The sequence below is a fragment of the Capricornis sumatraensis genome, chromosome 15 (assembly GCF_032405125.1).
Source record: "Capricornis sumatraensis isolate serow.1 chromosome 15, serow.2, whole genome shotgun sequence".
In the NCBI taxonomy this organism is placed as follows: Eukaryota; Metazoa; Chordata; class Mammalia; order Artiodactyla; family Bovidae; genus Capricornis; species Capricornis sumatraensis.
Window position 1 is genome coordinate 20731501 of NC_091083.1, and position 26978 is coordinate 20758478.

At 36.1% G+C, this 26978-nt stretch overlaps 1 protein-coding gene across 2 annotated transcripts in view; it reads right to left on the reverse strand.

Annotated features, from left to right (window-relative positions):
- Window positions 1-4621: 4621 nt before the first annotated feature.
- The window catches only part of YME1L1 (YME1 like 1 ATPase), a 30697-nt gene continuing 8340 nt past the window's right edge, over window positions 4622-26978 (reverse strand). Inside the window, exons 3-19 of one of the 2 annotated variants that reach the window (XM_068987502.1) lie at window positions 22427-22589; window positions 21871-21969; window positions 21538-21647; window positions 19917-20067; window positions 19436-19519; window positions 18076-18158; window positions 15585-15675; window positions 14719-14871; window positions 14008-14140; window positions 13190-13252; window positions 11096-11208; window positions 10117-10272; window positions 9055-9206; window positions 8298-8424; window positions 8132-8205; window positions 7012-7098; window positions 4622-5660 (exon numbers count right to left, since the gene is read on the reverse strand). In XM_068987502.1, the coding sequence (XP_068843603.1) occupies window positions 5517-5660; window positions 7012-7098; window positions 8132-8205; window positions 8298-8424; window positions 9055-9206; window positions 10117-10272; window positions 11096-11208; window positions 13190-13252; window positions 14008-14140; window positions 14719-14871; window positions 15585-15675; window positions 18076-18158; window positions 19436-19519; window positions 19917-20067; window positions 21538-21647; window positions 21871-21969; window positions 22427-22589 (1983 nt within the window). In that variant the 3' untranslated portion in view covers window positions 4622-5516. The remainder of the gene's footprint in view (window positions 5661-7011; window positions 7099-8131; window positions 8206-8297; window positions 8425-9054; window positions 9207-10116; window positions 10273-11095; window positions 11209-13189; window positions 13253-14007; window positions 14141-14718; window positions 14872-15584; window positions 15676-18075; window positions 18159-19435; window positions 19520-19916; window positions 20068-21537; window positions 21648-21870; window positions 21970-22426; window positions 22590-26978) is intronic. The other variant, XM_068987503.1, reaches the window with a different exon arrangement.

Below are 26978 nucleotides of genomic sequence, written 5' to 3' on the forward strand. Positions count from 1 at the left end.
TAATGTATCTAATCACCATTTTTGACCCATGGAATATAATTAGAAGGCAACACCATCTCCCACTACCCTTTGAAATTTTCACAGAGGTTCTTCTCCCAGCCCAGGTTGAAAAACCTTACTCTCAAATAATAAAAAGTCCAGAATTGCTTTCACTCACGAAGTACTTAAAAAGAATTTCCAGTCTCTAACTATAAAAACACAAAGTCAGGGTTAACCAGCTCAGCCACACTACAGGATGCCCACGAGCAGTAGGGGTGGAAGGCAGGCAGAGTCCTCTTTAGCTTTCCTGCCTAATTCCATTCTTCCTCCTTTAGATGGCAGTTTATGGTTTCCGACCCGCCAGGATCAAAACTGCAGGGAGTAGCAGAGTTATGTGAGATGCTTTTGAGCAGTCTGGATCTGGCAGTTATTTTAAAGCTATTACTCTCAGTGGTATTTCTGTGCCCACAGCTTTCTCACCTGTAACTCCACTGACTTAAATGTATGTAATCCACTCTGTTGACTTTTCTTCTTAGCTCTTAAGGAATCCAGAGCACCATTTCAGATTATCCTTTTCTGGGGCCCGTCCACACCTCTAATTGCCCTTCTGTATAATATCTAACGTGGATCCCCCAACATGGCTCACTTTCTCTCTAGACCAACATTTGGTCCTCCATAAGCATTCAAAAGGAATTTGTCAAAGCAAATGCAGAAAATGCAGAACAGTCTCAATACATTAGCAGTTCTTCTCCCGTCCTGAGCCAGAGTTACAAGTTTTTTTAGATTCCAGGTTCCCTGGGCATGTTACACACCTGCTTCCAGAAATGCAGAAAATTAGATTCCTAACAAGCTCCCCAAACTAGGTTTTACATCCTCTCTCTTTCGGTAGCCCTCCCTCTTTGGCAGCTCTGTAACCTTTTCTCATGAAATGCTTTCTCAAATTCATAACAGATTAGCCACCCATTATATTCTTGTATGAAGCACTGATACATAACTAAATTAAGTTTCTACTTTAAAAGACAGGAGGGGGTATAGAGGAATTACATTCTTGCCTAAAAGAACAGGGATTAGTGTGACAGAATAGGGGGCAAGGGAGAATCTGCATAGAAATAAAAACCTCAGTTCAAACGTATCAACTCTCCAAAGTTTACGTCCATGACTAAGTGTTGTTTCTTTCAATCCAAAGATCAAGTCTACATTCCAACAAATTTTATTAAAATATTACATACTTACATTAAAAAATATGCTTATAACTAGGCAGACTGAAATAACTCAGTATTTACTTTTGAAATGAGTATGAACAAATACAAAGAATATCTAAAAATAAAACACATATCAATTATCAAAAGTAGGTATAGGTTACTTGTAAAACTCTGGCACTGTGGTAGCTTTGAACAGATAGCTTTGAAAAGTTTGAGTCCCCTTGAAGTCTATCCTTATGAAGTTAACTTGGGTGGAATGTGATTCAGAATAAGTTGGAAAATTCACGTTCATCATGATGAGGGGAGGAGACTGATGAATCATCTCAAAAAAGCAGCTATAAATCTGGACAAACTGTTGAATAGAATAGCCATCTCAGCACTCTGGAAATGAACTGAATATCTACAACAAACTAAGAAGTGCTTACTCCTGACAACCAGTTCAGGAAAGAACCTGTGAGCCTGTGGGCTTCCTGTGTTGCCGCATCCTGGACCTTTGCGGGCAGCAGTTCAACCAGGGTGATGGCAGATCCTGGGAACAAGGCCTGCTGCCACTGCCGGAAGGGACTCACCTGACTTGATGCGCTGTAAAATGGTGAGCTCGAGTTGTAAGCCAACAGGGTTCGCTGAGGTTATAGTCCTATGTGGGGCAAACAACAGAGTAGCAAGGGATTTCACTGGAAGTTCTGGGAGGGAAGACAGCCATCTGGGTTTGATAAGCACTTCTAAATACTCTGGATTTACAGGCATGCAAAGCGGAAACTGGGGCCATCCACATACTCACAATTGCCCAAACCTGCACACATGCACAAGGGAGAAGGAAAAGGCCCACCAGAAAGCAAAGACCAGACAAGACTTGCAAATGAGCTGAACACTGAGTGTACTTGCCAGCCCACATAGATCCACTGGCAGAGGGGAGGCCTGACTGATGGGGTCTGAACACAACCTCTGTCCAATCTTTTGGCTAAACACTAAGCTATGCAGTCACAGCAGAAACTGTTAGGAAGCAAGAGTTAACAGTTTTTTTAAAAAAGGAGCAGACACAGCAGTGGCAAAACACTGTCATGGAGACAGATTTCACAAATTTACTGATGGCAAATTACTAAATAAGAACAAACCTCTAGGGAAAAATTTCAGAATCAGTAATTGCTACATTATCTGAAATTCAACAAGATTACAAAGAAAGAAGAAAATGTACCCTTATTGAGGAAGAAAAGCATTCAGCTGGAATTGAGTATCTCCAGATGCTGGAGTTAGCCAAGATTTAAAAGCAGCTATTATGAGCATGCTCAAAGAACTAATGGAAGTCTTTTTAAAGAATTAATGAGACCTATGATGAAAATGTGGAGAAGGCAATGGCACCCCACTCCAGTACTCTTGCCTGGAAAATCCCATGGACGGAGGAGCCTGGTAGGCTGCAGTCCACAGGGTTGCAAAGAGTCGGACATGACTGAGCAACCTGACTTTCACTTTTCACTTTCATGCATTGGAGAAGGAAATGGCAACCCACTCCAGTGTTCTTGCCTGGAGAATCCTAGGGATGGCGGAGCCTGGTGGGCTGCCATCTCTGAGGTCGCACAGGGTCGGACACCACTGAAGCGACTTAGCAGCAGCAGCATGATGAAAATGATGCAATGTATAAAGAATCTCAATAAAGAGATACAAAGCATAGGAAAGAACCAAATACAAACTCAGAGCTGAAAAATATAAGATGTAAAATAAAAATTCAGTTGAAAGAACAATCAGTAAACCTGAAGAATCAACAGAAAGTATTCAATCTGAAGGAGAGAGAGAAGCAATAAAGAAAATGAACAAAGCCTCAGAAACCACATCAACATCAAGTATATCAATACATGTGAAAAAGAATCCCAGAAGGAGAAGAGAAAGGGCAAATAAATATATTTGAAGAAATAACTGCCCCAGACTTCTCAAATCTGATGAAAAACATTTATCCATAGATCCAGGAAGCTCAACAAATCCCAAGTAGAAAAGCCTCAAGGAAATCCACACTTAATACCCATCAAACTGTTAAAAACACAAGGCTAAGGGAAACTTCTTGAAAGCGGCAATAGCTATTTACTATTAACATAATCATTACCATTGACACTAACCTCTCACCAAAAATAATGGAGGTCAGGGGTTTGTGAGATGACATGTTCAAAGTATTTAAAGAACAAACTCTTAATTAATCATGTACTCCATATCCAGCAAAAATATTCATAAAAAAACAAAAGCCAACTAAAGACACCCCCAGATAAAGACTGAGGATTTAAGATTATATAAAGCAGTAGTTATGTCACTGTACTGTCAAGTTGTTCTAAGACATACAAATGTAACATGACAACTATAGCACAAAGAAGAGAAAACAAGGAGATATATCAGAACGATGTTACTATACTTTTACAGAATTAAATCTGTATTATTTTGAAGTAGACTGTAATTAAGAGTGATAAATGCTTATCATCATCCCTAGAGCAACTGCTAAGACAGAACTCAGAAGAGGAGGAAGAGGGAATTTCCTGGTGGTCCAGTGGGTAGGAATCCGTGCTGTCACTGCCAAGGGCCTGGGTTCAATCCCTGGTTGGGGAACTAAGATCCCATAAGGCAAGTTACACAGCCAGGAAAGAAAAAATACACAAGATTCACGTAATAAAGGACTTGTCTTCAGAATATGTGATCTCTTACAACACAGAAGACAACAAACCAAACCAGGGAGGAAAGATCTGAATGGACATTTCTCCAAAGAGGACATACAAAAGACCAAAAGTTTAGCAGAGGATACTCAAAATCACCAGTCCAAGGGCAACATGAATTAAATCTATGATGAGACTCTTACTTCATATCCACTAAATGACTCTGTCAAAAAGAAAGACTGTAAGAAACGTACAAGATATGGATAAACTGGAACATTTCATACACTGGCAGCTGGAACACAAAATTATATACTTATATAGTTACTTTAAAACAGTTCATCAGGTTCTTAAGAAGTTAAACAGAAACTCAGCACCTCAGGCAGCAATTTCTGGAAGTCTACCTATGGAAATGAAAACGTGTCCACAAAAAGACATGTATACACACATATATCAACAGACAGGGGGCAGGAGGAGAGGAGGAACGAAGGGCTAGAAGAAATGGGGGCAAATGAAAACCGTTGATGAATCTGAATGAAGAGTATAAGGGAGATCCTTGTATTATTCTGATAATGTTTCTCTAAGGTTGAAACTACATCAAACTTTTAAATTACCCAAACAAAAGGGCAAGAGTATCATGTAGCAAGCTCCCTCTATCAACCTCAATAAAGACCATAAACAATTTAAAAGTTACTAGAAAACTATAGGTAATTTTAATAAAATCACTTCAAGAATATAATTTGGTTATAAAACCAATACAATGTGCTCTAAAATAATTTTTCTACTGAGCTAAATAAAGTCATCTGTAAATCCTGTAACAACACATTAATATTCGCAAAATCTGACTGAAAAGTAAACACAACTTTCCATTTCTAACACAGAGTAATTCAAAAGTTCACTCTGAAGGGGACTGAGTTTTTGGTTTTATTTTGGTTTCATTGCCAAGCATAATTACATTGTTATTCAGAATTTGAGGTGTGTTACTTGTTTATTTAACAAAATACTGTTGCTCTGAAATAAGCTTCATTTTCAGAGTGATAGTACTGTTTTTAAAAAAAAATGAAAATGCAAGCTGCATTTTTTAAAAGTTATAATCATTTAAATTCTGATTGTATCTGTAGGTTCACAATTCTTCACTCTTATTTTTAAAAAAAAAAAAACTTTATATATGATCAATCTAGATCATAATTAAGTGCATCTTAATGAAGTTTCCACCATGAACGTAGAACTACAAGGTACCAATAGCCAAACAGCATCATTTCTTTATCAAAGATAAATGGTACTATCTAGAAACAAAGACAATCCTTCATGAATTTTACTTTGCCAAGTAAAAATACCTCCCAAGAGCTAAAGGCACACTTTCTATTCACATCTAACACTGTAACCAACCATAAAATCATTACTGATTTTCAACTTAATAACCAATTAACACTTCTCAAACAAGCTGTTTTCAATCCTGATAGCTCTTTATTTTCTTTAATAAATTTGCTATTTGCAATAGGTGTTCGTCATGAGAATAATCAAAATTAGATGAATGTGACAATAGACTGACCAAGTGTTTCACACCGCTGAATGATACCGAGTCAAGAATGGGAGAAAGAGTTGTAAAACCGAGTCAAGAATGGGAAAAAGAGTTGCAAAATAAAACTACTTCAATGCTACTAATGGTCTTGCAATAAAACCAGCAATACATCCAATTCAAGAGCTATCATCTCACTTCCAACTTCTTCCCCTCAAGAACAATTTGAATCTCTTTGGCATCCAAAGTCTCGTAGGTTAATAAAGCTTCTGCCAGATTCTTGTGCTCTTTTGCATGAGTCTTCAAGATATGTTTTGCTCGCTCATATGAATCCTGAAATACAAAGCAGATATGTAAAAGGCAGAAACCTTAGAAGAAAAACCATAAATGGAAAAAAAAAAACAACCCTTTATGTACTCTAAAAAAATGTATAAGATCTACTGATTTCTATCTATAAAATATAAAAGCATTTAAAAGCTTGGTTCCCTGGCAATAACTTTCATACTTTCCAGTGTTGCATTTTTAACCTCCAATTCTATCCTATAGATTCAAGGTCCACTTACACAAAAAGCTACTGAAGAAGTAAAAGTATACACTACTCATTTGCTTTCTAAGTAAGGTCTATAAACACAGAGTCTATTTCGTTATTCAATATACATGCTAAAAGTAAAGGGAGTTTGTTTGTTCATTTTGTCTCTTAACATTTCACCAATTTACTCAATCTAGAATGGCCAGAAAAGACACAGATTTTCATTCTTTTACTTGGTAACACACTCATTTCACAAAACTGTAAGTCTATCACTAAAGGTGATCTTTGACTTTCATATTTTTTTTGCAATCCACCTTGAACTTATCACTTAAATTCTTCAATTCTCTTTCCAAAGCGAGTGTGAATTAAGTTTATCAGTTTATGAATAACGGCAATAATAACAGTTCACTTTTGACAGTATCAGATTTGCCTATACAAATGTCAGTATTTGAATAGCTAATCATTTTTGCCCTTATAAAAATGGATACAAAACATAAAAATGAATTTACCAAAACCAAGAAACACAGGTATATAAATATAATACACTAGACATTGTGAACATAACCATAATGTCCAAATGAAATAACTACATTAAATATATAAATTATTAGAAATATATTATGGAATATTATAGCTAAAAATCAAGGATTACCAGTAAGTTTAAAAACTTCCTTGGAATGAACCCCTTACTTTATAACATGTAAAACTATCAGGTTTCACACTTTTAAGGCTCATGTACATTTGAACCTGGGGCTTCCCTGGTGGCTCAAATGATAAAAAAATCTGCCTACAATGGGGGAGACCAGGTTCAGTCCCTGGGTTGGGAAGATCCCCTGGAAAAAGGAATGGCAACCCACTCTACTATTCATGCCTGGAGAATCCCATGGACAGAGGAGACTGGCAGGCTACTGGCAACTGGCAGTCCATGGGATTGCATTTGAACCTAATACAACACGTAATACCCAAGTAAGCCTGCCATCTAGTGGAAAGAGTACCTACCGTACTTCCGGTAGCAGTGGTGCCCCTATTAACTTTATGAGCTATATTGACATTTCTAAAGAACCATGGAACTTTAGCTATTTTGCATGCACCCAAATACTCAGGCATGTTTTGACTAAACAGATAAACAAACATTAAAAAAACAAAGATTATTACCCTCAAAAGGATTCTGATTTCCTGTTCAATAGCAGATTGAGTTTCTGGACTCAGTTTCCCTGTATCACTGTAGGTCATAACTCCAAGCTAAAATCAACGAAAAGAAAGAAATTCAACATAAAAACCTCTAACTAATGTATGTAACAGAGGGAGGACTATACCATATATAAGAAAATAAGTATCACGGGAGCAAGGAAAAATTACAATGTAAAAATGCCCTTGAGGGCAAAAAAAATTCATCACTCAGTCGTGTCCAACTCTTTGCGGACCCCATGAACTATACAGTCCATGGAATTCTCCAGGCCAGAATATGGCAGTGGGTAGCCTTTCCCTTCTCCAGGGACTCTTCCCAACCCAAGGATTGAACCCAGGTCTCCCACACTGCACACGGATTCTTTACCAGCTGAGCCACAAGGGAAAGTATAATACTAAAATGTACAGAGAGAATTTTAAAACCCAAGTATGGTTCTGAGTGGGCTTCAAGTTGGCACTAGTGGTAAAGAACCTGCCTGCCAATGCAGGAGATATGAGACATAGGTTCGATCCTGGGTCAAGAAGATCCCCTGGAGGAGGGCATGGTAATCCACTCTAGTATCCTTGCCTGGAGAATCCCATGGACATAGGAGCCTGGTAGGCTACAGTCCATAGTGTTGCACAGAGTCGGACGTGACTGAAGCAACTTAGCATGCATGGTTCTCAGTACCTTCTTGGAAAACTTTAGCAGCTATTCTAGTCCAGAAATTCACAGTCACAGTATATTGGAATTGCTTCACGGAGTCACAGTGATAAAGCAGATATACAGAGTATGTGGAAAAGGCAAATTAAGCAAGCTCAACAAGTAGATCTGTGATGTCATATGAACAGAAAACTAAATAATTTATATTTATATTATCATTTGGTTAATTCATGAATAACTGGTACTGTCTGAGCAGCTGGAATAGAAAGAGTGTGTGCCATTTCTCAGAAAATGAGGTTTAATTTATAAATAAGCTTTGTCAAATCCATTTGGAATGAAACAGGAAAACCTATCAATTTATAATAGAACCCTCTCTCAGAAAGAGACACTACACTCTTCACATCATCATGTGATACATGAGGGAGGGTTAAAATTAGCTATTACCTTTTCACTCATTCCAAATTTGGTGACCATGCGCTTTGCTATTTTGGTTGCATTATCAAAATCACTGGAAGCACCTAAAATTTTTAAATATACATAGAATTTAAGTTAAAAAAAAATCTTTAAATGAATGAACACAATTTGAACTAAAGTCATTATTTACAGTAACCTGTTGTAATATGGTCACTTCCAAATATAAGCTCCTCTGCCACTCGTCCCCCCATGCTGACGTCCATCTGGGCAAGCAGCTGAGCTCTAGTTTCATTCCACCGATCATTCTCAGGCAACAGGGACACCTAGACAATTGAAAAGCAAAGACACACACAGTTTTGAAATACATATTAATAACCTGAATTATCATTTGTCTCTCTTACTTAATGCCATGATGCTGAAAACTCAGCAACATTTCATAGAGACAGTCATGGTGACTGATGACCAAACCAGAAATGTATAAAATGAGGAAAGCAGAAGTGCATTTTATAAATAAGTAGTTAATGCTGCAACACAACTGTCTGTCCTTCACTGAATAAAAATATTTAAAATGTCTATAATTAGAAGGATATGAAAATGAAATTTATGCTCAATGGGACAAAACTTGGAAAAACAATTGAACCAGTCATTATGATACATAATTTCTTCTGAGGGGAAAAAGAGCAACTACACATTTAAGAATTATATTTTGTTGTCATTCCTGAATCAAATTTCATAATTTAAATATACTATCTGAAATATTAAAGATATCCTTTATTAGCAGATAAATTTCACACATATGTCTGAATTCAAGACAGTTGAGGAAGTTAAAGAAGAATGTATTAACAAACTCAGGAAGTAGCTGAATTTTCTTTTGAAATGTTTTCATCAGTAATTTCCTTCATAAGGTACTAGGAAGCATTATCCGAAAGAAAAGAAAAACTAAAGACACTCACATGTCCAAGTGTTGGCCCTCGAGGCATGATGGTAGCTTTGTTGATAGGCATTGCATCTTTAGTATAATATGCAATAATAGCATGACCGGATTCATGATACGCTGTGATCGTTTTGTTTTTGTTATCAATTTCCACACTTCTACGCTCAGGCCCTAAGAATAAAAATTTACTTAAGTAAAATACTCCATTAGGAAGGAATATTTAAGTGAATGAAGTTCATATGCCTCAAAGTCATTCTCAGAGTAATATGATTTAATATCATTAATATTTTAAACCATCGTGAAAGTTTAAAAATGAGTAGACTCCACTCTACAACACATGTAAACCATAATTTGTCAACTGAAAACCAAATTCTAAGAACTATAATTTTACTCCTTATATCAAAAGGAAAAAACTATTTCTAGAAAACAAACTTCTAACAGGAATAACACAACCACCTGTTTTGAAGCCAATTTAAATAATCTTTATTTTAATTTCTTTTTGGTGGTGGGCTTTTCTCTAGTTGTGGCGAGCGGGGGCTACTCTGCAGTTGTGGTGCACAGGTTTCCCAATGCAATGGCTTCTCTCGTTGAGGAGCTCAGGTTCTGTGCTTCAGTAGTCGTGGCAATGTGGGCTCAGCAGTCGTGGCTCCTGGGCTCCGGAGCGCAGGCTCAGTAGTTGTGGCTCATGGGCTTAGTTGCTCCATGGCATGTGGGATCTTCCCAGATCAGGGATTGAACCTGTGTCTCCTGTATTGGCAAGTGGCTTCTTTACCACTGACCCACCAGGGAAGCCCCTTGAAGCCAATTTAAGGTTTAAAATTAAACTTAAATACTGAAAAACAGTAAAAAGTCAACTATTCTTTAATCAGCAATATCAGATAAGAAGAAAAACACGGGCACCTTCAAAGAGTATAATATACAGTATATTTGTTCTGTAAGAGGCCAAACTTTGTACTATGTTTGAGTATATATTTGCATGTTTCTATACCTTTTGTTTTTATAACCTTTCTCTGAAAATTAAGAATTTTTTCTCTAACATAATGAACAGCATAACATAGGGAAAAAATGAAAAGAAACCTACCCATTAGGATTTTATCTTTGGAAAACTCTAGTTCCTTCATAGTAACCATTTCTTTTCCATCAACAGCCGCCTTTAATGCAGCCTGGTTCACAAGATTCTCCAACTCTGCTCCAGAAAAGCCAACAGTACCTCGAGCTATGATTTCTGGATCAACAGCTATATGCAGACAGAACACAACACTGAAATTTCAAAAGCAGTAATAAAAAGCTCTGCATAAAGAACTCATTTTGCAAAAGAAAATAGCAATCATGAACCATAACTAAAAAAAAAAACTTTACTGAATTCTAAGAGGAAAAAGGAAAAACTGAGCAGACCGTAAAAATGGTCACTGGGACAAATAACATAAATTCTTGTACTTAAATACTTTTGTGAAAAACAAAGAAAGGTAAAGTTGTCAGATAACGATTTACAGACTTTCAGTTATCACCCAACCACAGACTGAAAAAACACATTATCAGTTTCATCTTGAAATAACTCTGGACACAAAAGTCCACGTTACAAGAGGAAACATGTTTGATTTTATGAACTGATTCTGGTACCTCTGAAAATACTGCAGTTTAATAGCTGCTTTTACTACTCAGGGGGGGTCCATAATATTTCCATGTATTTTGTTTTATACTTTTGCTTCCTCTCTTTTGCCCCCAGAGTGATTACATCATGAGGTACTATGCTCATAATATACAGGCAGGTACTTGTTCTATTATATTTTAAATTCATCTAAAGAAACATTTATATATAGATTCATCAATTATCTATCTCAATATTCAAAAGAAAACTTTCTTTCAAATCAAAATTCAAAATTATAGAATCTCTGGTACACACTACTTAAGAAATAGACTTTAAGGACAAATAAAAGGAGAGAAAAAAAAACATTTAAAGGAACTTGTCTTTTAAGACATCCTGAGTAAGGACCACAAACGGTAAATTGATATACTACCATTTCACAGAGATAATGTTTGTATCACAGAACTAGACTTACACTGATCAAACTTTATTTTATTGAGGTACCACTTCAAGATTTCTGTTCGGCCTTTCACATCTGGCCTTGGAACTGTAACCTGCATGTCAAAGCGACCAGGGCGTATTAAGGCACTACAAGGAGAATACAAAAAGAAAATATAATTAATAAACTGTGCTGAAGGTCTGGTTATAAAAACAGGACTGACTTCCTAAAGAGAAGATGAAAAGTAAGGGCAACCAACATTTATTTTGAGCATAAATATTCAGATTAGTTCCTTGTAAAACCTGGTTGAAATAATAATTTCAATAACGGGAAGGCTAAACAAAGGTTCATATAGATAAATGTGTGCATCAGGATAGTATACAACCCTTCAGAGACAAAGACAAGCAAGTCTGTCGGTAAAGGAACAAATAATTCTATAGCAGCCTATTATGTGAGCCACACATCCATCTTACTGCTCTATTATAAAACATTAAACTAGACTCTTAAGAAATAACCAACTATTAGATCAAATCAAAGTATGAATAACTTCAACAGTAAAATCAATAAAAACCTTAACTGAAGTAAATTTTACTTTTAAAAATGTGCTGTCTGCCTTCTGAATGGGAGAAAATAATAGCAAATGAAACAACTGACAAACCACTAATCTCAAAAATATACAAGCAACTTATGCAACTCAATTCCAGAAAAATAAATGACCCAATCAAAAAATGGGCCAAATAACTAAATAGACATTTCTCCAAAGAAGACATACAGATGGCTAACAAACACATGAAAAGATGCTCAACATCACTCATTATTAGAGAAATGCAAATCAAAACCACAATGAAGTACCACTTCACACCAGTCAGAATGTCTGCGATCCAAAAGTCTACAAGCAATAAATGCTGGAGAGGGTGTGGAGAAAAGGGAACCCTCCTACACTGTTGGTGGGAATGCAAACTAGTACAGCCACTATGGAGAACAGTGTGGAGATTCCTTAAAAAATTGCAAATAAAACTGCCTTATGACCCAGCAATCCCACTGCTGGGCATACACACCAAGGAAACCAGAATTGAAAGAGACACATGTACCCCAATGTTCATCGCAGCACTGTTTATAATAGCCAGGACATGGAAACAACCTAGATGTCCATCAGCAGATGAATGGATAAGAAAGCTGTGGTACATATACACAATGGAGTATTACTCAGCCGTTAAAAAGAATACATTTGAATCAGTTCTGATGAGATGGATGAAACTGGAGCCAATTATACAGAGTGAAGTAAGGCAGAAAGAAAAACACCAATACAGTATACTAACACATATATATGGAATTTAGAAAGATGGCAATGATGACCCTGTATGCAAGACAGCAAAAAAGACACAGATGTGTATAGCGGACTTTTGGACTCAGAGGGAGAGGGAGAGGGTGGGATGATTTGGGAGAATGGCATTGAAACATGTATACTATCATGTAAGAATCAAATCACCAGTCTATGTCCGATGCAGGATATAGCATGCTTGGGGCTGGTGCATGGGGATGACCCAGAGGGATGTTGTGGGGAGGGAGGTGGGAGGGGGGTTCATGTTTGGGATCGCATGTACACCCGTGGTGGATTCATGTCAATGTATGGCAAAACCAATACAGTATTGTAAAGTAAAAATAAAAATTTAAAAAAAAAATCTTAAAAAAAAATAAAAATAAATAAAAATGTGCTGTCTACCACCCACCCCCAAAAGCTCTGTGATGTTTAAGTCATAAAAAGATTCTTTTAGTAGCTTTACTGAGATACAATTCTCACATCATAGAATTTGAAGTGGACAATCCAGTCAGTGTTAATAGATTCAGAGTTGTCTAACCGTCACAATAATTTTAGAGAATATTGATCCCTTCCCCCACTTTCTCCAGCCAAAAGAAACCCCAAGTCTACTGGCAGTTATTTCCCCCCTGTTTGCCCAACCTCTGGCAACTGCTAAATTACTTTCCATTGCTCTGGATCTGCTTATTCTGAAAATTTCATATAAAAGGAATCATATAATATGTAATGTTTTGTGATGGGTATTCTTCACTTAGCATGTTTTTAAAGTTCATCACTGTTCTAGAATATATCACAAAAATTTTAATACTTACTTATCTAATGCCTCTGGGAAATTTGTGGCACCTATGATGATAACTCCTTCATTGGGTTTAAAACTATTAAGGAAAAAAAGTATCTTTTCACTGAAAGTTAAAACAGCACACACACAGAAATGTTCTACACAACTGTTTATCTTCAATCTTATTAACAGCAAAGAAAAGGGATTGTCTTTCTAATGCCCCAAATAGTAAGACATCACTAACTGCTTTTTAAAAGGTCAGTGCACTTCAGTAAAACTTGTTAACAATACATCACCAAATCATCTGTGCTTTCACAGTAAATTTTCTACTTAGGAAGAGATAACCTGACACAAAAAGCTTGAGTTCATTACTAATTTTTTGAAAAATTATTTTCAAGTTTACCAACTCTAATTATTTACTCTTGAACTTTCAGAATGTCTTGTATGACGTTAAGAAACTTCTCTGCTTCATTCAAAGCAAGTCCACCTCTTACTTTTTACATTATGGAAACTGATGCAAGCCTTTGATCTACAGCAATACTCAGAGCTAGTCACCAACAGTGCAGGAATGAGGGTATTCTCCTTGCACATCTCCAAAGAAATGACGACTTTCAGCTAGAATCACTGCTTTTCTGTCATACTACAGTAAATGAAAATTTTACTTTTCAATTTAAGAGTAGTTAATACATCAATTATCGATGATCCCATTAGTAAAACAATACAATAGTCAAAATAGCTTGTCTTTACTCCTTGCAGATAGGATATTCTGTTGCCTATTAACTTAAAATTTTTCCTATCTCTAAAATGCTACTAAATACATCACCAAATTCTCAAGACAGAAGATTCAATTACCCATCCATTTCAGCCAGAAGTTGATTTATAGTCTGCCGTGAATATGGATGCATTGGAGATTCAATTCGCTTCCCACCAACAGAATCCAATTCATCAATAAATATAACACAAGGGGCATTTGCTTTTGCTTCTCCTAAAGACAGAAAAGATTCAAGTAAGTTTAATAAAATCAACACCTTTAAAATAAAATTGTATAAATATTTAACAACCTGTAAGATAATTAAAAAGCCAATAAAAGACACTCATTAGGGAGCAAATACATAAAAGAAGGTCCTTCTTAACTGCTCTAAGAAGAGTAGTCTCAAATGAAAAAAAATTATAACACTGAGCATTCATTCTTCCTAGTTGTACAAACCATATACAGTCAGATTTGAGGCAAATAATTTTTAAATATATACTACAGAATTGATAAATAAGGTGAAAACAAAACATACAAAAAAAAAAAAACAAAACAAACGAAACCACAGGTTTTCAACAGACCCCAGCTTCATCCAGCAACCTAGTGATTCCACAAACTCTTCTGACTAATTGGAAAGAAAAGTAGTAGTTTTATTTTAGCCCACACACTAAGTTACCTGAGATTAGCATCCTACAATGGCTATTTCAACCAACTATCAAATCAGAAACAAGAAGCAAAGACAGAGTTTAAGAAACCCTCTTTTCCTAACATTAAGACAAATTATTACTATATGAAAGATCCTCTAGACCTACTAAAAAGATTTCTTATACGGCTGGCTCCCACACCCACAAACATCTCATCAAATTCTGATCCAGAAGCATAATAAAAAGGAACATCAGCTTCTCCAGCAACAGCTCGGGCAAGAAGTGTCTTTCCTGTTCCCGGTGGTCCAACTAAAAGAATTCCTAAAGGAAAAAAATAAACAAGAATGGTTCAAATTAAAAAATAAAAACACAATCTGATAAGAACTTAAATAATTACGAATTAATAAATATAGTGCTGTGGTTGAAGGCAGACCAATGATCAATATTTTCAAACATAGTCAAACATATTTGTCTCTATAAATGATTCACTTCAGGACCTGCTTCGTAACTAATTTTCCTGTATTATTTAAATACTATTTACACATTGGGATAAATATCTGAATATGACTTTGGATTAGATAACAGTTTTGGATCTATGTTAAATTTCCTGATTTCAATAACTGTACTGAAATTGTAATAAAGAGAATATCCTTAATTCTTAGGCAACACATGATGAGGTATTTAGGGGCAAAAGAGCATGACATTTATAATTTACTTGCAAATGGTTTTTTAAAAATGTAAAGAAAATCAATTAACAAATAGAACAAAATGTTAAAAAAATTTTTGAGCCTGAGTTAAAACCATGGAGGGAATTCTTTGTACTATTTATTGTTGCAATTTACTTAAAAGTTTGAAATAACAAACTTTTAGATTATCAAAGAAAAAAGATAACAAAATAGTATGTTCAGAATGAGCACTTGTAAAATAGCAATTAAGAATTACTAATAAACTTTCATCAGGTAAATGTGAGAAAAGTTAAATTAGTGATATATTACAGTGTTTTGTCAAGTCATGGGAAAGCGAAGATACCTTACCTTTTGGAAGTTTACCTCCAAGAACAGTAAATTTTTGTGGATTTTTCAAAAATTCAACAACTTCCTGTAATTCCTGTTTAGCTTCCTCCACCTGAAGTGATACAATTTACCAAATAATTTAAAATATTAATTATCTTACCAAGACACCCTCTTTGAATATTGTAAATTTAACCTGATATTAATTTGGCTTTTTGTTTCAGTGAAAGTATACAAAAAGGCCCCTTTAGAAATATTCACATAAAGGGTTTTCTCCTGACCCTCAGTACCAGATACATGAAATCTCCTTACATATCCCAATGAAACCCCTTTCCAATTGCCTCCTTTGGTTAAAAAAAAAAAAAAAAAAAAAAACACCTGTTACATTCAAAATTCTAGTTAAATGTCTCAGTGGCATTTAATATAGAGTTGCCTAATATGTTTCAAATCTAAAACTTTTTTTGACCTGGTTGTAAGCTTCAAGGGCAAACTATCTGGACTTACTACATATTAACGGTAAGTGAGTTTGTGTTTAAGTTATAACATTAATTTGTGACTAGTTATGAAGTCATTTTTATTATAAGGAATTACTGCTGCTGCTGCTGCTGCTGCTGCTAAGTCGCTTCAGTCGTGTCCGACTCTGTGCGACCCCACAGACGGCAGCCCACCAGGCTCCCCTGTCCCTGGGATTCTCCAGGCAAGAACACTGGAGTGGGTTGCCATTTCCTTCTCCAATGCATCAAAGTGAAAAGTGAAAGTGAAGTCGCTCAGTCATGTCGGACTCTTTGCGACCCCACTGACTGCAGCCCACCAGGCTCCTCCATCCATGGGATTTCCCAGGCAAGAGTACTGGAGTGGGGTGCCATTGGAATTACTACTAGAATATAAACAATTTAGTTCCTAACAAATGCCAAAGGATAGTGACTAAAATTAAGCTATAGTGTACTGCTTTATAAATAGTTGTGGTAAAAAAATTTTTAAAGATTTAATTCCCCAAATATAATATCTTACAGAATTGAGATCCCTAGCAAAAAAAAAATCCAATCTGGCCAACAAAAATTACAATCAGAATATTAGATCATCTTTAAAACACTGATAAGGATTAAGAAAGCTATCTATTAGAAACAGTGAGCAATTTTCCTAGTCAGCATATAAGCAGTAGTCACAAATGCAAATTCCTAGTGGCAAAATGGTATCAATAAATGAGTGAAGAAGGGCAGATGGAGAACAGCACTGGTGGAAATGTGCTGAACTGGAAAGCAACAGTCCCTTTAAAGACAACCACAACATGGCTCTGCCAAAGAATACAACCTGGTGTTCCAGAATTCGATTTTCAACAAACACTGGAAATTTTTTCATGGGTGCGACTTCAATTTAAAAATGTTGGCTACCAGTGTAAATGAAGAATACCTTTTTTGTATGTATACTTTCACATATTTATTTTAAATTACCCTCACATAATAATATATTTATAGCCAACCTACAACCTCATATCACACAACTTTTAATAACTCAGTGAGAAAACTCATTTACATTGGGCAGTGATAAAAAAGTACTTGGGAAGGGGCGAACAGAAAACATACTGATGGGCCAAAGTCCCACAAGACTTACCCCTCCCCGCCTCCCACACACCCTCAGATGTCAATCCCACATCTAGATTGTCATCTGTGCTTCTGCCAATTGGCTATAAATTGGAGATTCCCAGAATCCCTCCTTGGGCTTAATTTGGTAGAGCAGCTCATAGAACTCAGGAAACCAGGTTAGGTACTATTGCCTTATTATGAAAGGATATACCCTAGAACAGCCAGAAGGAAGAGAGGTAGGTAAGGGACACAGGAAGGGGTACAGGCCCTCCATTTCCTCTCTGAAAATGCTACTCTCCTCACGCCTCTATGTGTCCACTAACTAAAAACTCCTCCAAACCCCAACCTGTTGGGATTTTAATGGGAGTGTACTCACATAGGCATAATCAATTATTAACTCCTTTCCAACCCCTCTCCCCTCTCTGGAGAACAGAGAGTAGAGGTAGAAGTTCCAAGATTCTAACCACAGCTTGACCTTTCTGGTGACCAGGCCCCCTCCAGGAGCCCACTCATAGCCACCTCATTAGAACAAAAGACACTGGGACTTCCCTGGCGGTCCAGTGGATAGGACACCATGTATCCACAGCTGTGGGCCTGGGTTCAGTCCCTCGTTGGGAAGCTAAGATCCCATAAGGTACAAGCTGTGTAGTCAAGGGGACAAGGAAAGAAAAGAACAAAAGACACTGCCATTACCCAAGACATTCCAAGGAACTCAGAAGCCCTGTGTCAGGAACTGGTGTCAAGGACCAAACAGTAGAACAAAAGATACTCCCAGTGCTCTTCTCCCCTGAGAAATTACAAGGGTTTTAAGAGCTCTGTGCCAAGAACTGGAGGCATAGACCATGTATGTATTTTCTATTATTTCAACCTTTCTAATAAAAAATACAATTACCATAATGTTTGACGAAACCAAGGTAAACTTTTTAACTTACTCCTTTAACATGTTCAAAGGTGACATTTTTCATCTGCACAGGATCTACAGCTGAATCAAGCCCCGTTGTTGTCCGGAAGCGGACTAAAGGGACAAGAAAAAATGCTTACATATTTGACAGATTCATAAAATTCTAACCACCTTGTTTTTCAGATGCAAGAAAGTCCAGAAAAACTAAATGTCTAAGACCACAACGCGAGGAGTAGGAATTAGGTCTTCTGGATTTTGAGACAATGTTCAAGGAATGAATGATTCTCATTAAAATGACATCTTTGCCTTTCCAATTTAAACTAAGAATTTTCCTCTTCTCCTTATATCTAATAAGAAAAATGTAAACCAATGGTTCTCAAGCTCTATTGGGTGCAATTAAGAAACACAAAAGAATAATCTACCACCCTGCTGATACCACCTATCAATCCATACACTAGTTCCTTTTTTTAGAAGAAATAATTTTTAAAAAAACAGAGAGACAAGAGAAAGCAGATCTATATATAAAAGAGGCTATTCCTGGATGTTAAAAGCTCATCTCAGGTTTGGTAACTTTTAAAATGACTGGGACTACATCAAGTTCTAGGAATAATTTCTGATCTAGGTCAATCAATGTTCTTAACTGTAAATCATTTTTTTTCCCCTCTCAAGGTAATCATCATAAAGAAAGGGGAAAACACAGTATAAACACTGAATGACAGCTGGAAAAATCAATTGGATCCACTTAAATCTGACATTATTATTTCATTTTAGACTGGCAAACTGAGAAAACCTGGGGCCCTAAAGTAATTTTCTGTGTGTCAATTTTAAATACACTGAATATATTTCTGTGCCTTTGAAACAGATGACTATTTTCACTATGAATTGCTATTAGAAAATTCTTCTGCATGTTCTTAGAATTTTATCATCGGTTAAGTATCATTTCCTAAAAATCTGGGGAATTAATCACGTCTAGAAGTAAATTTAAAATTATTACTCTAAAATAATCCTTGGAACTTTAAAAAATATTTTATATCATTAAAAAAGTACAATTGAATTTATACAGTGTCTGAAGGAATTTTTCTTATAATCCATAAGACAATGCAAATACAGTAAGTCCTCTGACGAGGTGGATGATACATAATCTTAAGAGATTAAAATTTTTCTATCTCAATGTAAAAAACAATCTCAAAGTAACCCAATCTGAGAAGTCTCAAATTTGGATTGAAGACCTAGACCCTGGAATTATAAACATAAATGTTTTCTTATCTCTAAGTCTTAGACTAAGGAAAAGAAATGAGTATATAAAAGATTTTTCAAGTCAAATATAAAATATATTTTAATATATAAATAAAAAATATAAAAAATGAAAGTCAAATATAAAGAGTCTCTACCAGATAAAAATGGGTTCTTTAAGAGTCCATAAATGCCAACTACCAGCAGAATAAAAACAATCAGGCGAGTTCTTCTTAAAGAATCTGGAGGAAAAAGAAAAAAGCCTTAAATAAAATGTTATCAATGAGAAATGATAGCTCAATGAAATGCAAACATGAGGTTACTGGTGGTAATCACATTTCACAACACATAGTTCCGGAGCCTGGTATATTCTGCATAATCTCCATGATCGCCTTTCAGCACATGTTAAAAATTTCACAAAGCCTCTTGTACTTCTATCACTGACTTAGGTTCACTTCAGACAGTGAAAGTGCCAGGACATATTCTCTTTCCACACAGCTTAAGATACAAACATAAGGAAATGTAACCAATAAAAAGTTGTATAATTGTTAGAAAAGTTATTATAATCACTTAGAGGCAGGACTATGATTTCCTTTCAGATATTCCTCTCCAGATTTGGATGGTGTCTAATCAACTTGCCATTGGTTTTTTGTGTTAGCGCTTGAGCTTTCAGGAAACCTTCTGCAAAACCAGTTTTAAATGCATCTTGGTGAGCTTCAGGTATGTTTTTGGTTTTCATGAGTTTATCCAAACTCTCAACGTCTGATCCTCTGTCCCGCAAAAGAAACCCCTAAATACACAAACAACACATCAGTATCATTGACTACAGGTAATATTCCCCCCAAACATAACAACTAATCACAAAAAAATTCATTAAAATTCTACAATTTAAAATTTTTATTGTCAATGTGAAGAATTAAGACTCAACAATAAATAGCCAATGATCAGAAAACTAACACTGGCCCATATACTCCTAGCAGTTAGTGAATATAAACTATGTAAATCACTAACTCTACTGAATAACTGTTCACAAGTTGACTTAGGGTTTGATAGCTTACAACAGGTCACACTCCTTTATTCCTGCTGGAAGTAAAACCTCACTCATTTATTAAATGTTTACTTAGCACCTTTCAAATGTTAATACTTGACCGTGTTTAAGTTCTGAAGATGTAAATACCAATGATCGGAATATTTTCAGTCTACTGCGAAGAGATACACAAATAACTAAGTTTTTGAAGTTATTTTGATATTACATTAGAGGAACTAGGTATGGTGGTAAAACAAATGCTGTCTAAGAAGTCAGGAAAAAACCTTACAGAGGATGGGATAACTAAACCATAGAAACACAGGGCATAAACAATTTGACAGTGCCATGAAAGGAAGAAGGGGACGACCGAGGATGAGATGGCTGAACAGCATCACTGACTCGATGGACAAGAGTCTGAGTGAACTCCGGGAGTTGGTGATGGACAGGGAGGCCTGGCGTGCTGTGATACATGGGGTCACAAAGAGTCGGACACGACTGAGAGACTGAAATGAACTCAACTGAACTGATAAAACAACAGCCTCTAGTACTTAAGAGCAATAAGCAGTCTTGTTTGACAGGACTTTAAAACACCAAGAGAGGAGAGGATAGAGGGAGAGAGGAGGTGGTACACTCAAAGATGAGAACAGAAAAATGTTAGGCAGAATGCCAAGTGATGAAATGCTTTATGTACCATGGCAGAAATCTGACAATAAAGCAGAGGAATACAACCATTACACTATTACATTTTAGACAGTCCAGCAGATGGCAGTCTGGAGACTGGACTAAAGCTAGCAAAAGTGAAGGCAGGGAGACTAAATAATCATCATCTGTCTATGCAGTGGACCTGGGGATGAAGACAGATTTAAGAAATATTTAAGAGGCTGGATCAATAGGATTTTAGTAATTATGGATGCAGGAAGTGAGAGAAGATGGACAGATTATAGTTAACCACAATGTTTCTAGCCTGGATGGATGCTACATATTAACGTAAGAATACATAAGCAGGTGTAGATTGACAGAGGAAAAAACAAAGGAAGATGTCTAACAGGCTAGTGGAAAAATAAGCTTGGAATCCAGAAATGTTGGAGATATAATGATTGCATAGAATATTAATCCATTATCCTAAATGAAAAGATGAAAGAAAATCAACTAGCCAAAAACATACATCCAATATTGAACATTCTTTCTGAAAAGTACTGCTTTATCAAACAACAACGAAAAAGGTCTGATTACCTTCACAAATGATGGCGCTGTGTGCTGGGTTTCTGCTAATCTTTCAGAGGTGGACTGCAGACGTCGTGTCCTTGATTTCAACGTTTTAAAACCCCGAGACTGTATGAAAACTGAATGAAACAGTATTACACTCAGTTTTCATTTTAAATTTTCACAAGGAAAATGTCTACTAAGAACCAAAACTTTGACACTAGTTATTTCCAAATATTCTGCAGATCCTACTGTGAGCTACAAAATGAATGTTTCTAATCATTAATATCACTAAGAAAGACAAATCAGAATATATTAAACAAATCTATTTTTTTCAAAATAAATATAATTGTTGCTTCATACCTGGCCAGTACTGAAGATCTGAACAAATTCTTTTAAGAGTTCTTGAATGTTGTCTGTACAAGCAAGAGGAACGTAAAGTACTAAACATATCTAGGCAACCTGGAAAGAAATTGTAAAAACTAAACTTTCTAATTGTCAAACAATCAAATCATGAAATAAAACAAATGATTTTACCAAATATTAGAAAAAACAAAACAAGTTATTTGCAAGAGACAATTTCAAAACTAGTCTACAATGTGATGAAACATTGGAAACCAGAAGTATGTTAATAAGTAACATGAAAGTCTAAGTGGCTCAGTCATGTCCGATTCTTTGCAACTCCACACACTGTAGCCCTCCAGGCTCCTGTCCATGGAATTCTCTAGGCAAGAATACTGGAGTGGGTTGCCATTCCCTTCTCCAGGGGATCTTCCTGACCCATGGATCACACCCGCACTGCAAGTGGATTCTTTACCATCTGAGCCACCAGGGAAACCCCCTAACCTTGTTATCTATTAAATTATCAACAGTACTAAAATGGCTTACTTTCATTGAAACATAAACTATATTAACTTACCATATTTATTTTCAAAGAAGGACTGTGCAGATACATGAGATGTATGCCAATGGGAAGAAACATTTTTGTCCTTATAAAATCCAGGAAGTAGACTGTCTACCAGTTGATCAATCTGTCCAACTTTTAATTCAGATAATCCAAGGTCCCTTAAGTTAAGTACAGGCTGTAAAAGATTGAGTCAACCATGTAAGCATTATTATTTTTTAACTTTTTATTGACATATAGTTGATTTACAATGTTTCCGTTGTTGTTTGGTCGCTAAGTCATGTCCCACTTTTGTGACCCCATCAACTGTAGCCTACTAGGCGCCTCTGTCCCTGGGACGTTCCAGGCGAGAGTACAGGAGTGGGTTGCCATTTCCTTCTCCAGGGGACCTTTCTGACCCAGGGATCAAACCCATATCTTTTCAGTTATATATATACACACTCATGTGTTATATATACACATAAACACACACATATGTGAAGTGTGTGTGCTCAGTTGTGTCTATCACCCCATGGGACTTCCCAGGCAAGAATACTAGAGTGGGTTGACATTTCCTTCTCTGGGGCTCTTCCTGACACAGAGATCAAACCCGCACCAGCTACATTTCCTACATTGGCAGGGGGAGTCCTTACCACTAGCACCACCTGGGAAGCCATATATATATATATATATATATATATATATATATATATATATATATATATGTATACACACATAATTTTCTACTATATATAGAATTATATACATATATAATTTTCTACCATAAGTTACTACAAAACATTACATAGTAGGTCCTTGTTGTTTAGCTCAGGTAAGCATAATCACATCAAGCTATTTAACTTAAAGAGTACTTATTAACTAAAATAATGTGAATTTTTAAAATCTAACAAATGTATTGATTCCCTTTTCCTTCAAATATTTAAAAAATAAATTGGTATGCATATTTTTCTAGTTCTAGCTTTACTGAGGTCAACCGTGTGAGATCTGACAAAGCTTAAAAAAAAAAATCATACTCCCAATAGTATTAGCAGTCCATGGAGCTTTAATGACCATAAACAAAAGCCCATTCAATAAACATATACTGAGATTCTTATTTGAACCAAAAGGTTCTATACATTACCCATATCTAACTCCTAGTAAGGAGAGACATTGAACAAAGCAAAAGATGTGTGGAAACCAGTCAAGAGAATACTTTCACCTTAAAACAGTTCTGAAATAACTAGAAATTAAATAGCAGTGAGCTATTTTCTTGTTCAAATGAGCAGACAGGGAGCCACTAAGGACAAGTAACAATTTAAAGTCCCAAAAGCGAAAACTTCAAGTAAGAGAAGTAAAACTAAACAAAACAAGTAAAATAACAACTTCTTATGACTGATGTAGTCAGATCCTTGGATTACATGGCTCTGGATTGATGTTCAGGTGCTAGTCAATTATAAGCTTTGTAACCAGTCCTTCACATTCTTAGAATTCCTTTCCTCATTAGGAAAATGATTATAAAATATATCCTGATGATTTCACAACAGGATAGTATGGATCAATGCATAAGATCATGCCTTGGCCATCTACATAGCCTAATATATACAGTAAGACAGTTAAAGTCAGAATGAAATATTTAATAAGTGCTTTTTAAGGTAATAAAAACTGTACAATATAAGGCACATTATCATAATGGAACCAGAAAGACTACAATATTTAAAAGCTATAAAGATATTTTATCTTCTAAATTAGGGAAACCAAAAAGTCTATTTAAAATACAAAAAGAAATGCAGATTTTTAACTAAGAAGATTATTCACCTTACTTACTGGCTATCAGGTCCTAGGAACACAAAGAGAAATAAAGTACATATGAGTATGATAATTACCATACTACATGGTAACTGCTCTTATAGAGGTTTTTTTTTTTTAAGTGGTAACAGAACACAGAACAATCAATTTCCTAAGTCAGATAAGGTTTCCCAGAATTAACACTTAATTCACAAATGATGCGGAAACTTCGGGGAAGAAACCTCGGGGAAGAGGACAAACAAAAAGTCATGAGAGGGCCTGGAATGTTTGAGATGCAGTCAAGTTCAGTGACTGAAGAAAGCACTAGAAAGAAGGGCTATGGTCAAATTGTGAGCAGCTGTGTTTGAATTTAATTCTATACCTAATATCATTAGTTTTGTTTTAGAGGAAGAAGACAGAAGATAAAGATGATAAGCTGGAGAAAAGAAGGCTGATATAACAAGAGAAAAAAGGCATGAACCTGAACTGAGCCCTAAGAGGGATGCAGATACCAAGTGGCACACAACAGACATTTGAAAAAACCAGTGAAGTACAGGATTATGAGGGAGGGGGATTCTGGACGGATGCACTGGTTATCGATCTGCTGTCTCTCAGCTCCTCTTGGTCCTTTCTCTGGCTCCACAATCATGTATCTGGGTCCCTTTAAATAGTCTTCCTTTGTTGGCTAGAACATTAAGTTGTCAGTAGAGGGCACTGGAGAGACTTCGTAGGAGGAGTTTCTGTTCCTGGTTCAGGCCATGTATTATGGTCACTCAACAGGCTCCTGGGTGCAACACCCATGGTTTCTCCAGCATCTGGCTCCTCAGCTTCTCTGAAGCCTGGCTCCTGTGTGCACAGTTGCCAACAGTACTTGGCAGCTTTCCCACAAACAGCTTCTCCTGGTACCCAGGTGGCAGATTTCCATCAGGTTCAGCTTGCACAGCACCAGCGACTTCTATGCCATTTAGTGAGCCAAGGCCATACCCTCTCCAACAACCTCAGAACCTCAGCCCATGGGTGGAGAAGTCTTCGTGGGTAGCTCAATCCTGGGAGTATTAGCTGCTCCTTGAATCTGTAAGTCCTATATATTTCGAGTTCTCCTTACTTATTACTAGCCAATCCCTAGTTATGCCAATCCCCTGTAAGACCAATATTTTTAAAATATTCAACTAAAAACATTTATTCTGTATATTAAACTTGCACTGTTCAAATGACTATGTGGTCTCTTTCCCTTGGTTGGACCCAGACTGACAAAGAGGTGCTAAAACCACTGTTAAGATCAAATACACTGGAATCTGAAGAAGTAGTTCAGTTTTAGACATCTTTATTTTGAGGTTTGAAGTCTGTCCAGAGGATATTTTAATAAGTCACCAGATGACTATTTTAAAACTTTAGAGATACTTTATAGAGCTGAAGGTAGATTTGGGAGTTATCAGCATATAGAAATATATAAACATTAAGATAGATAATCTGGGAGACTGTGGAGAATGAAAATTAGATTACAGGTAAATGCATCCACTATTTAAAAGGCTGGCAATAAAAAGAAGTCCAGCAAAACAGAAAGAGGGGGAAAAAAAAATCAATGCAATATCACTCAATTTCTGAGTACTTTGAAAACAGTGGATATTCTTAAGGAAAAGTTGAAAAAGCTGCATATTTTTTTAAATGCCTGTATTTACTGCTAAGGAAATCAACAAAATACACCAAGCCTATAAAATGGTAAAAGTAGTAGCCAAACTACAATGGGAGATGGTATAAATAAAAGCAACAATTAAGTTCAGAATACTTCTTTTTTCTTAAGTCTGAAAGCAAAAGGCACAGAAGTCAGACAGCTTGGAAGGAAGTTAAAAAGAAAGTTTTTTTGCTTGTATTGTGAAGAGGATGTTTGGATGAGTAAGACTTGATGAAAGCAAAGGCAGAACAAAGGAGGTGAGAGTAGAGATGAGGAAGGATGCTTAAGAAAAATGGAAATGTTTGTGAAAAAATAGCAAGCAGTAATCAGTGATAAACCACAGGACTAATGAGGGTAAACCCGAGGATCAGACACCAATTCTGTATCTGAAACCATCAGTCTTAAGCTCAACTTTGGCTTCTAGAATTTAGTTACTATTTAAGCTAAAATATACCTCACCACTGATCTAGCCATTTCACTTAATGAAACAGTCAAGTATTTCGTACCATGGAAAGTACAAGTAGTGTTGTTTATAGCAGAAAAAATTGGAAACAGTACCCAACAACAGACCATAAAATGAACAGTCTGAAGTCATAAAAACTAATGTATGGTATAACAAGTTCATAAGACTATTAAATGATGAAGGAAAAATCTTAATCTGCATACACAGATGATCCAACGATTATAAAATATAAAAGCACAAGGGAGAAAAGGAGAAGCAGGATCATAGATTAATTTCTCCCACTTACATAATATATTCCAAAATTTCTGAAATGAATATAATAGCGCTGCATGTACCAATTTTGACACATGCAGTCATATCATTAGGAAAGCTCTCTTAGACTGTAACTGAGAAGGGTGTCAAAAAACAAGAATGGACCACCTATAGAAAGACACTAGTATAAAAGGAAAACATAAAGACAAATTTTTCTCCTACATAAAACTGTATTTCAAGACTTAGCTCACAACCATCCCCTCATCCCACTCCCACCAAAAGCAAATATGGAAATAGTGTCAGATTTCATTTTCTTGAGCTCCAAAATCAATGCAGATGATGACTGCAGCCACAAAATTAAAAGACGCTTGCTCCTTGGAAGAATAGCTATGTCAAACCTAGACAGAGTTAGGAAA